This window comes from Salvelinus sp. IW2-2015, linkage group LG35 (genome assembly GCF_002910315.2).
Source record: "Salvelinus sp. IW2-2015 linkage group LG35, ASM291031v2, whole genome shotgun sequence".
Lineage (NCBI taxonomy): Eukaryota > Metazoa > Chordata > Actinopteri > Salmoniformes > Salmonidae > Salvelinus > Salvelinus sp. IW2-2015.
This window is the reverse complement of record NC_036874.1, coordinates 260,773-271,794: the sequence shown is the minus strand read 5'-3', so window position 1 is coordinate 271,794 and position 11,022 is coordinate 260,773. Positions and strand designations below refer to the sequence as shown.

The 11,022-nt window shown below is 43.4% G+C and overlaps 2 protein-coding genes across 3 annotated transcripts; one reads left to right on the top strand and one right to left on the bottom strand.

The window, feature by feature from the left end:
- Nucleotides 1-6: 6 nt before the first annotated feature.
- LOC111958926 (uncharacterized) lies at nucleotides 7-3,426 on the bottom strand. Of its 2 annotated transcripts, none has more exons than XM_023980286.2 (6): nucleotides 3,283-3,426; nucleotides 2,646-2,725; nucleotides 2,424-2,522; nucleotides 2,004-2,234; nucleotides 1,124-1,180; nucleotides 7-960 (listed from the first exon to the last, which is right to left on the bottom strand). In XM_023980286.2, exons 2-6 carry the CDS (start codon nucleotides 2,713-2,715, stop codon nucleotides 692-694), a joined length of 726 nt encoding a protein of 241 aa, XP_023836054.1. In that variant the 5' UTR covers nucleotides 2,716-2,725; nucleotides 3,283-3,426; the 3' UTR covers nucleotides 7-691. The 2 variants fall into 2 exon arrangements, with proteins under 2 accessions (XP_023836054.1, XP_023836055.1); XM_023980287.2 differs by lacking the exon at nucleotides 3,283-3,426 and adding an exon at nucleotides 2,977-3,239.
- A 707-nt stretch (nucleotides 3,427-4,133) lies between these two features.
- tmem238a (transmembrane protein 238a) lies at nucleotides 4,134-6,339 on the top strand. Its single transcript, XM_023980493.2, has 2 exons — nucleotides 4,134-4,625; nucleotides 5,112-6,339. The coding sequence occupies exon 2, from the start codon at nucleotides 5,122-5,124 to the stop codon at nucleotides 5,446-5,448; it is 327 nt and encodes a 108-aa protein (XP_023836261.1). The 5' UTR covers nucleotides 4,134-4,625; nucleotides 5,112-5,121; the 3' UTR covers nucleotides 5,449-6,339.
- The last annotated feature ends 4,683 nt before the right edge of the window (nucleotides 6,340-11,022 follow it).

Here is an 11,022-nt window from a genome sequence, read left to right as displayed (position 1 = left end):
TAGACTAGAGGTGCTAGACTAGAGGTGATAGAGGTGCTAGACTAGAGCTGATAGAGGTGCTAGACTAGAGGTGCTAGACTAGAGGTGCTAGACTAGAGGTGATAGAAGTGCTAGACTAGAGGTGAGAGGTGATAGAGGTGCTAGACTAGAGCTGATAGTCTAGAGGTGATAGACTAGAGTTGCTCATAGTTTGGATTAGAGATTGTCACGGAAGTGAACATTTATTCCTGTTCCATCTGGTACTGTCCATTTCTTCCCCTGTACTGTCCTGATTAGTGGTGGGAAAAGTACCCAATTGTCATACTTGTGTAAAAGTAAAGATAYCGTATTAGAAAATGACTCAAGTAAAAGTGAAAGTCACCCAGTAAAATACTACTTGAGTAAAAGTCTAAAAGTATTTGGTKTAAATATATTTAAGTATCAAAAGTACATGCAATTGCTCAAATATACATAAGCAAGGACATCCCTGCCGGCCAAACCCTCCCCTAACCCGGACAACGCTGGGCCAATTGTGCGCTGAACCATGGGTCTCCCGGTCGCGGCCGGCTGCGACAGAGCCTGGACTCGAACCCAGAATCTCTAGTGGCACAGCTAGCACTGCAATGCAGGGCCTTAGACCACTGCACTACTCGGGAGGCCTCTCCCATTCCTGCCAGAATCCTTTGGCACCTGCAAGAGTCCTGTTCATATGTCAACCTCTAGTCTGGATCCCATTACCTGGACCTACACTCCYGTGTGCATTCATGTCACTCATGGTGGCTCTAATAGCGCTGCTACTGCCACTGCTGTGCCCCTGCAAGAGGGTCTGGGAGGCCCCGGAGCTGAACATGGAGCTCATCGCGGCCATCTGATTGGCTATCGTGCTGGAAGTGTGGTTTTTGGGTGGGGCCATGGCAGTGGGGGATGGTCTTCGCTGGAATATCTGACGAGATGTGAAACGCTGTGGCTCGGACTTCTGCTCTGAAAGGGTTAACAAACGGAAAAGGAGAAGATCAATGAGGGTGATCAGTAAACTGAGGCCAGTAGTGGTGAGAGGTGATGAGAATGTATAGAATATGCTCTGAATCTAGATACATGTATCATGAACAACAAGGGACTAGTGAGGTCATAAAGCAGTCCTTACCAGCTGGCCGCTCCCCCTCTCTCCTCGGCTTCCATTCAAAACGTCTAGAGTCATAGCCTGCAGGAGGAAAAACAACGGTTCCCGAGAATAAATCTATGCCTGTAAAAAGTATGTTGCCTTACATGCTGACAAACCAGCTCCACGCGTGCATCTACGTGCTGATTTTGTCTATCCCCACCAGACGCGTTCATGCAGGTTAAAATACCAAAACCAACTGTGGACCAACTATTTTAATTTGGGGACAGGTAGAAACACACATGAAACTTTCATGGACGTTTAGCTAGCTTGCTGTTGCTAGCTAATTTGTCCTAGAAAATAAACATTGGGTTGTTATTTTACCTGAAATGCATATGGTCCTGTTTTTTTGCTGGATCTTTTTATAAATTTTACCCATGTTGAGTCATACAAAATCGTGTGTTCTCTACTCCGATAATTAATCCACAGACAAAAAGGGGATGTTTGTTCATTCTTCTTCTTTTGTGGAGTTTTATATGGCGGTTGGCAACGATATTTAAGGTACATTACCACCACCAAATGGTGGTGTGGACCTCCATCTTTCAATCACCCACGTGGGTATATGCTCCTAAAAACCAATGATGAGATGGGAGAGGCGGGTCTTGCAGCACATCAAGCGTCTAAAATAGAACCAAGTTCTATTTTAGCGCCTGGCTACGCAGGCGCTGGTTGAGGTGCACAAGCAGTTGGGATGAAATTATTGAATAACATGTGTACATATATTTAGCAACGCTCGTGCACGCAACGTGGGTGGTGTGGTTAGCRTGGTAGAACTTCTCTAATCACAAWACATCTTTCTYCATCATGGTTGTGTCCCCMCAGTGTCCATCCTCCTTCCCAAACCCTCTCCATGCCCCTCTCTCACCATTGCTGTACTGGCTCTCGCTGGGGCCCTGGTTCTGATGGCCCTGGGTCTTGGTAGAGAAGATGAAGCGGTCCAGCTGGCAACGCAGGAAGTCCCTCTCCTCCTCCAGGTCCTCGATGCGTTTGTGCAGCCACGAGTTCTTCTCCAGGGAGATCTGCAGCTGCGTCCGCAGGTTGGTGATCAGAAGGTACGAGCTGCCTGGTGGGGGGGCGCCCGAGGGAGGGGGCGACTCTGAGAAACACACACAGGAAGTTAAGGGTCAGGGAATGAATATCAGGATTAATCTTAATCACTAACCGATTCGCACCGGAGAAACCAGGTGAGTGGACTCACTGGACTGTCCTTCCAGATGGTCATTCAACTACATTCATCTATGGTATGGGTTCTGATCTAGTAGGAAATGAAAGCTTTGATATGAACCGTCAAAACTCTGTTCATTCTGGTTGAAGAAGCCTTGCTGCTCAAAGTTGTTCTCCTCGAAGGGAATGGAGATTTCATAGGCATCCTCGTTCTTCGGAGCTACAGAGGGAGACATATACAGTAGGCATTATTATGGATAAATAACTGTTATCACTTTGTCATGAAGAGGTTAATACACAGCTATATCAATGATGCAGATTTGAGAAGGTTTCACAATCTTACTCTGCATGGGGTGGGTGCCTGTGTGGTTCTTGGAGGAAGGCAAAGCATCATTAATATTTCCCTCCTGCATCTCGTGCACCCTTCATTGTACAGAAACAATACAGGTTTATTAATGTATTACATTTGGCACACAACATCCAATGATGGAAAACAACTCCCATCGACGATGTTTCGTTGCAAATGTAACAGTATGCAGTCAGTTTAGTAATAACTTCGAAGTGTTGCCTTCAGCTTGCTAACTAAGCATGGATGCAATTATGCCACTAGAAATGTAATTACAAGTAGTTACTGTATGGCAATTCTCAGCTGAGATGCAGAATAAGTTACCTACTTATTTCGCACAGATCGCTTTATTCCCCTTTGTCTAACGTTACACTTGCGAGCGTACTAGCAAGTTATATTAGCACATTTTACACGATGTTCGTCACTGACATGCTAGTTTCCAAGATGTAGCGTTATAATAAACAATGGACACGTTAGCTAGCTACACATCAAATTGCCATAAGGACTCTGCTAATCTTACACAGGCTAGTTAGATAATCAGCAGCTAGCCATTTTACTAGTAGCAAGCTAACTGCTTATTTTACGCACAAACTATTTTCTGGTGGAGTTCTCTACAAATCAATGATATACAAACCGTTATTCAGTCGTTATAACACCGTATTTCATATGTAAACCCCGTTCATTCTGTCCACTTTCGTACCTAGCTAGAACAATAACAATTTAGCGTTTATTTTACAAGTCTTGTTTACGTCCTTTGCCGTCATTTCCGGTTACCTAAGGGAGAGTCTATAATTTACCAAAATTTAGTTTGTAACGAAAAAACTCTGCTGTACAGTCAGGATCCCGTCCCAGTTGTCGCTATCAACCCAGGTTTCGCACTGTAAATACATATATTTATCAATGGAAAGCTCTTGTGTATTGTATTAATTGTTAATTATTAAATAGAACACAAATTATATACTGAACAAAAATATAACATGTAAAGTGTTGCTCCCATGTTTCATGAGCTGAAATAAAACATCCCAGAAATGTTCCATAAGCACAAAAATCTTATTTCTCTAAAAATATTGTGGCACAATTTGTTTACATCCCTGTTAGCGAGCATGTCTCCTTTGCCAAGATAATCCAGATACCTGACAGGTGTGGCATATCAAGAAACTGATTAAACAGCATGATCATTACACAGGTGCAGGCCACTCTAAAATGTGCAGTTTTGTCACATAACACAATACAACAGATGTKTCAAGTTTTGAGCAAGCGTGCAATTGGCATGCTGACTGCAGGAATGTCCACCAGAGATGTTGCCAGAGAATTTAATTGTAATTTCTCTACCGTAATCTGACACCAACTTCGTATTTAGAGAATTTGGCAGTTCGTCCAACTTTCCTCACAACCGCAGACCACATGTAACCACGCCTACCCAGGAACTCCGCATCTGGCTTCTTCACCTGCAGGATCATCTGAGACCAGCCTCCCGGACAGCTGATGTGGGGAAAAACTTATTCTGATCGGCTGGGTCTGGCTCCCCAGTGGGTGGCTGGTCTCAGATGATTAGAGCCTAATTCAATTATTTCAATTGACCGATTTCCTTATATGAACTGTAACTCAGTAAAATCGTTGACATTTGTGCATGTTGTATTTATATTTTTGTTTAGTATATACATTATATTTCATATTCCAAAATAAATGTCAGTGTGAAAAGAATTGAAAAGTAAAATATTGTTTGACAGGTTTTTCTTGCTTTCGTTTGGTGCTGCTCTGACCAAAGGACACCGGACCAATGATATTCGTCAGTGCAGAAAAGTTCGGGTGAGGGGGGAGTGGAGAGGTGTCAGGTAACATTATTCACTCATGAGTCACTGTTTTTACCTGCCAGTGAAGAACCGGAAGGATACAGTTTGAGTGGATTCTACTTACATTTCTAAGAGATAAACATTGAAAAGATACTAATCAAAATGCATTTGCACCTGTGATGAGGTGAGTATTAATCTGTTATGTTTTTCTGTGTTTAAATCTGTTTTTTAACTGGCATCGAAACACAAAAGTGTCTTGGTTGTGCTGGGAGTATAATAGCGCTCAGGTGTGGCACCTGTTTTTCCTATGAATAAAGATACATCGAAGAGTATTGTAGGAACCTAAAATGTTACATAAAAAGGTACAAAAAAAAGTGTAGGCCTAAATACACAGACACAGTAAATATTTAAATAACATACTGTAGTTATTTGACCATGGTTACATTATTTCATACATACCTGTACTTTAATAGCTACAGAACATACACGCCATGGTGTAATGTTTATGTTCATACAATATCCTCCCACTCGACCAGTAGGCCTAGAGTGAACCCCCTATCATTGCCAGAGGTGACTCTATTGTGATTTTACTCTGATCAATGTCAATGCACAAGATTTATGTCTGTCAATGTGCCACACACCTCACCTCCCCCACCTCTCTGTCCCCCAGGTGAGTGACCATGGCGCAGCACTATGATGGTCTGTCCCACTGTAAGCTGGCCCTGGCGTTTGCCATATTGATGGACCTGCTAGGTGTGTCTGCTCTGCTGGTCGGGGTCTTYGYCCCATTAGAGATTAAGGGACAGGACTTTGGGGACCTGCTGGTGTACTCTGGGGCTCTACTGATGCTCATGTCCCTGGGAGGATGGGTCATGTGGTACAGCGGGAACCTYGAGGGCCTGACCTCCARGAAGGAGCTAKGGGGAACCATGGGTGCCATGGACCGGCTGGCCCGCTCCCTCAGCCGCAGGATACGACTCCCCAGGAGCCACAGCAGCCCCTCATGATGCTTCATGGTCAGGCGTAGGAGAAGGGCGTGGTTGTAGGGGAGGATCCTCAGTGTCTCCATTAGACTATTGGCCCCTGACAGTCAAACTGCCTGGGGGTTTGGGAGCGGTATTGTTGGCATTGAGGGAGTGCTATTAAATGAACCAGGCTATGGCCTGTGATGTGAACGGGCAAAAGCGGGGTTGGGAGGAGCGCCCTTCTCAAATCAAACAGTAATCTGCGCCGCTCGGTCATGTTGTCATCAAGGCAGCATATGTTCACATTTTCAAACTAGTTTTCATTAGGAAGGCAGATAAAGCCTTTTTATCAAAAGCAATCATTTTTGTATGTAAAAACCCAGAATCCTACTCATTACTCCACGTGATTAACCTGTCCCTTTTTTTTGGAGCTGACTTCGCCGTCGGCCAAAACGGGGCACTGGGCTCACGACCGGGAGGGAGCCTGTTTCCAAAACGAATCTAATCAACGCTAACCGGCTTCACCTGGGGCAGTAATAAGATTCAGTTTTTAAGAGACATTTTATAGAACTCCCTCATTCTTTAACCCAAGTTCCACCGCCTCCACGGTGGAAGAGACTTACATACTGCTAGTTCACTAGTGTCAATTGCAAGATGTAAAAACGGTCGGTCATTGCTTTTTATTGGGACTTGACCTTTGCTGAAACACCTCCGGTAGATAACAGAATTGTACAGACTGTCTGAATAGGATTTTAAACGATCAAGCATGGAGGCCATTCATAGTTCACTTGGTTGATTTGTTTAGGCTTGAATCTGTACAGAATTGGTCTGTATATTCATAATAATCCATGTGTTGTGGTTTTCTTTGAATCGTAATAGGGTTTTTGTATTAAATTATAAAATTGTATTAAAATTATAAAATAACCTACCAAAGGGCATTTGTGAAGATTTGGGGTGTAAAGTATTACATTATATTGACTTAAACAGATATTTTATGAAAGTATTTCCCAAAATTTATTTTTCATAGATTTAAGTAGATACATAGATTATCTTGCATAGATTATCTTGCATAGAGTCCAGTTATGATTAACATTTTCAGACATGAATCACACACACAAACACACTTTCAAATACTGCATAGTAAAATAGTTTAAGTATCTTTTGAGACTTCCACTCCCTTATCGCTCTGCAAATAAACTTACATTTTTTTTTGTTTTAACAAAACATGTGTGTTTCACAAAGTCATGACGAGCAGACATAAGATAATTTCTCTGGGATCTTTAAGAGGATTAGCCAATCATTTCAAAAGATTTAAGAGACACACACACGATAATAAAGTGCAATTACGCTGCAGATTTACCCAGCATGCAATGGGAACTGAAGGCCAGGGTCTTATGCAAGAATAGTTATTAGGAACCCAGCAGCTTCAACACTACATCTCAGTATCAATGTAAACAAGTTTTAACAAGGGTATAATGCCTTGTGACAACGTCATGGAATGATATGCTACTGAGTGTGCATGTTTTGTGGTTAAAACAAACCCAAACCATTCTTAACTGACCAACCAAAAGTCAGAGATGATGACTCTTACTGTAAAGTACTTTGCTACAGTGATGATATTTACATTTGAGTCATTTAGCACACGCTCTTATCCAGAGCGATTTACAGGAGCAATTAGGGTTAAGCGCCTTGCTCACAGACCGATTTTTGACCTAGTCGGCTCAGGTTTTCAAACCAGCGATCTTTCGGGTACTGGCCCAACGCTCTTAACCGCTAGGCTACCTGCTGCCCATATATGATTACCATGATGAGGAAACATGTTTCACAAAAAACACAAAACATTGTACAATGACCAATCTCACAGCAACGATTGTCAAATCACATAAAGGCACACAGAGGAGACTGGGTTAACCAGGTGAAAGGTTTAGTCAAGGGGATGAGGGTAGCAACTGAATAACAGAGTGAGACAAGAAGGATTAAGCTGTGATGTCTTAATTTAATCCCAAGATTCTAGAACAAATATCCAAATGGAACTCCTAGTGAATGTAGCCCATTAAAACATGGCTCCCATTTGTACTTCCTGGTCTCTTGTATGACATCTCTGTCTAATCCTTCCTTGTCTCATTCTAGACTGGATGTGGGTGTGGTCAAAGGGCAGCGCTGGGCAGGGAGGGGGTGGGGCTCTGCCAGATGATCATGTGACTGCGGTCTGATCGCAGCGGGGCAGCTTCGGGCGCGCCGTCATTCGCGTCRTCRCCTGGRAAAGKTAAGAGGGAGACAGAGTCAGTCAGACAACCACTCTAATGACAACCACGTGATGTCCTCAACTCACCGATGCGGAAGTTGATGTAGCCCTCTCCTCCACTGAGGATGAGCTGAGAGGTAGAGACTAGAGTCACAGCACCGCCTCCTATTGTAGAGGAGCTGGTCACACAGCCTGGGGAACACAGATATAGAATACTAATAACCATGTAATAACTGCATAGTATCACAATATAATACTGTCGAATAACTATGCAATAATTGCATAGTAGCACAATATAATACTGTCTAATAACTATGTAATAACTACATAGTATCACAATATAATACTGTCTAATAACCATGTAATAACTGCATAGTATTTAATACTGTAGAACAGGGCTATTCAACTATATTCCTACTGGGGCCAGATGTAGAAAGGTTCATTTTAGGGGGGACAGACATCTTCCACGTGCAATTAATCTTCAGAAGAACTGTATAAAAAAAGCAACGCACATTACCAATAAAATAATTTTCTTCAAATTAAATGTTGCTAAAAGTAATTAGGAAAGAAGTGGAGCGCGCTCAACCAACGTGAGTCGAGGTGCAGCCCAAAAATGCTCATCATTGAAAAGGAAGTCACAAAACTCGCTCATCATTTTAACTAGTAAAAGCTTCTTACACGTAATTAGGTCATTTTAAAATCTGAAAAATAAGCATCTTAATAAAGAACACAAAGATACGTAAAATCAGGTGATGCCAAATTCCAGTCTGAGGGACGGAAGATTTGAATTCATTTCCCACAGTCATTAGGTGCATTCATTTGTCCCACTGCCTTCTAACAAGTCCTTGTGAGCATCAGAGGGAAACAGAAGGCATGTAGTGTTCCTGAGAGTCGTAGCTTTCAGGAATGGGGTCATAACATGTTGTAGCTTAAACCGTTGAAACACTAGAGCCAAACTCATATGAAGAAAACATTATCAACATGCCACATAGGCGCTAGAAACCACAAAAAACACTAGGATCTACACTACAGACAACCACCATAGTGCTTGTCATTTTGATACTGAACGTCGGCTTTTGGAGGGGATTTTTATGCAGATCTTTGATTAATGTTCAGAATTGATCAAAGGGCCAGGGGCCGCCAGCTGAATAGTCCTGCTGTAGAATAACTGCATTGTTACACAACAGTGAATGAATGAACAACGATAGAAGATTTTCACCAGGTGCAGCAATAATGAACTTGACAGCCTGGCGGTGTCCATGGTAACACAGTTGTGCTGCCGCCAAAGAGCAGTATGGTATAGAGGCAGACTCTGAACCTATGGAACGCAGAGAAGAAGACAATTGACATATGACCAGTGTAAGGGCATTATCTCTCAGGTGATTCTGTTGTTGACCTCTGGGGGCCAGAGGTTAGAACTCACTGAGAGACACAGGGATGGAGAAGATGGCGCCACTTCCTGTTCCCACCCACAGCCGGCCAGAGATGACGATGAGGGAGGAGATCTGCAGCGGGGAGAGAGACAAGAAGGCAGGGCCTGGAGAAGAGAGACAGTCAGGAGCTTATCCATTCAAGCAGAGTGGGTTCAGTTCTTGGGTTGAGGAGGTAAGGATTTAAGCAAAATTTAAGAAAATGTATTCAAAGTTGTACATTAACTTCTATGTGGGCCATTACATGCTCACATCAGCAATATAAACATAAACAGATTCATGAACTGAGAATCCTGTTCCTGCTCCTACCCAGTGTTTTGGTGACCAGAGGGGTCAGATCCACATCCTGCAGGAGCCGGCCAGTGGACCAATCGAAAAGCCTGAGTGTAGGGTCGAGCCGGCAGGACGTCCACACACCACTTCCTGCCGCACACAGGAAACGCACCTGTTGCTCACTGCGCTCCGAGACGGTTAAAGTTTGCTGAAAGAGAGAGGTGGGAAATATAGACAAAATAATACAAAGTACAAACCATTCTGAATTCACACACACACAATATTTTCAGGTTTGTCAAACTCTTACCTCCACTTTTCTATTCTCGACATCGACCACATGAACCCGATTCCAATATCCTACCCATAAGCACGCCCCCTTCGCTAGGCAACAACGAATGGGCTGCAGTGGAGTTGATCCCAGAGGCAAAACCTCATGTGATTGGAGATCCCATCCACCTGTCAAATATAGTGCCGATTAGTTATCATCAGTCTCTTACAATCACAGGTTGTATGTGGTCATGGATAGATGGAATACAGTTTATGTCAAATTGACGTCATTTCTTTGCATTTTAGCTAACCCTAACCCTTTTCTTAAACTTAACCTAATTATCCTAACCGGCTACTCTAATTCTCTTAACCTGCTGCATAAATTCTCCTAACCTGCTACGAAAAGTCCATTCTGACATACAATGGTTTTGGCTAGAAGGGATACAGTTTATCTCAAACTTAAATGTTACCATTTCTTCCCTCCTTTCCTTCATATGCACTGATATGATCCTGACAGTAACCTGATATGATCCTGACAGTAACCTGATCTTATCCTGACAGGAACCTGACCTGACAGGAACCTGACCTGAACCTGACCTGATTCTGACAGTAACCTGACCTGATCCTGACAGTAGCCTGACCTGATCCTGACAGTAGCCTGATCGCCTGATCTAATCCTGACAGTAGCCTGATCTGATCCTGACCTCATCCTGACAGTAACCTGATCCTGACAGTAAAGTGATCTGACTTGGACAGGAACCTGATCTGGTCCTGATAGTGATCTGATCCTGACAGAGCCTGACCTGATTCTGACAGTAGCATGACCAGATCCTGACAGTATCCTGATCCTGACAGTATCCTGATCCTGATCCTGACAGGAGCCTGATCCTGATAGGAACCTGACCTGATCTGATCCTAACAGTAACCTGACCTGATCATGACAGGATCCTGACCTGATCTTGACAGGAATCTGATCTGATCCTGACAGGAACCTGATCCTGACAGGAACCTGATCCTGACAGTAACCTGACCTCATCCTGACCATAGCCTGACCTGATCCTGACAGTAACCTGATCTGATCCTAACCTGATCCTGACAGTAGCCTGACCTGATCCTGACAGTAGCCTGATCGCCTGATCTAATCCTGACAGTAGCCTGATCTGATCCTAAAGGTAACATGACCTGATCCTGACAGTAGCCTGATCTGATCCTGACAGTAGCCTGACCTGATCCTGACAGTAACCTGACAAAAATCTGACAGTAACCTGACCTGATCCTAACAGTAACCTGACTGGATCCTGACCTGATCCTGACAGTAACCTGACAAAAATCTGACAGTAACCTGACCTGATCTTGACAGGAATCTGATCTGATCCTGACAGTAACCTGATCCTGACAGTA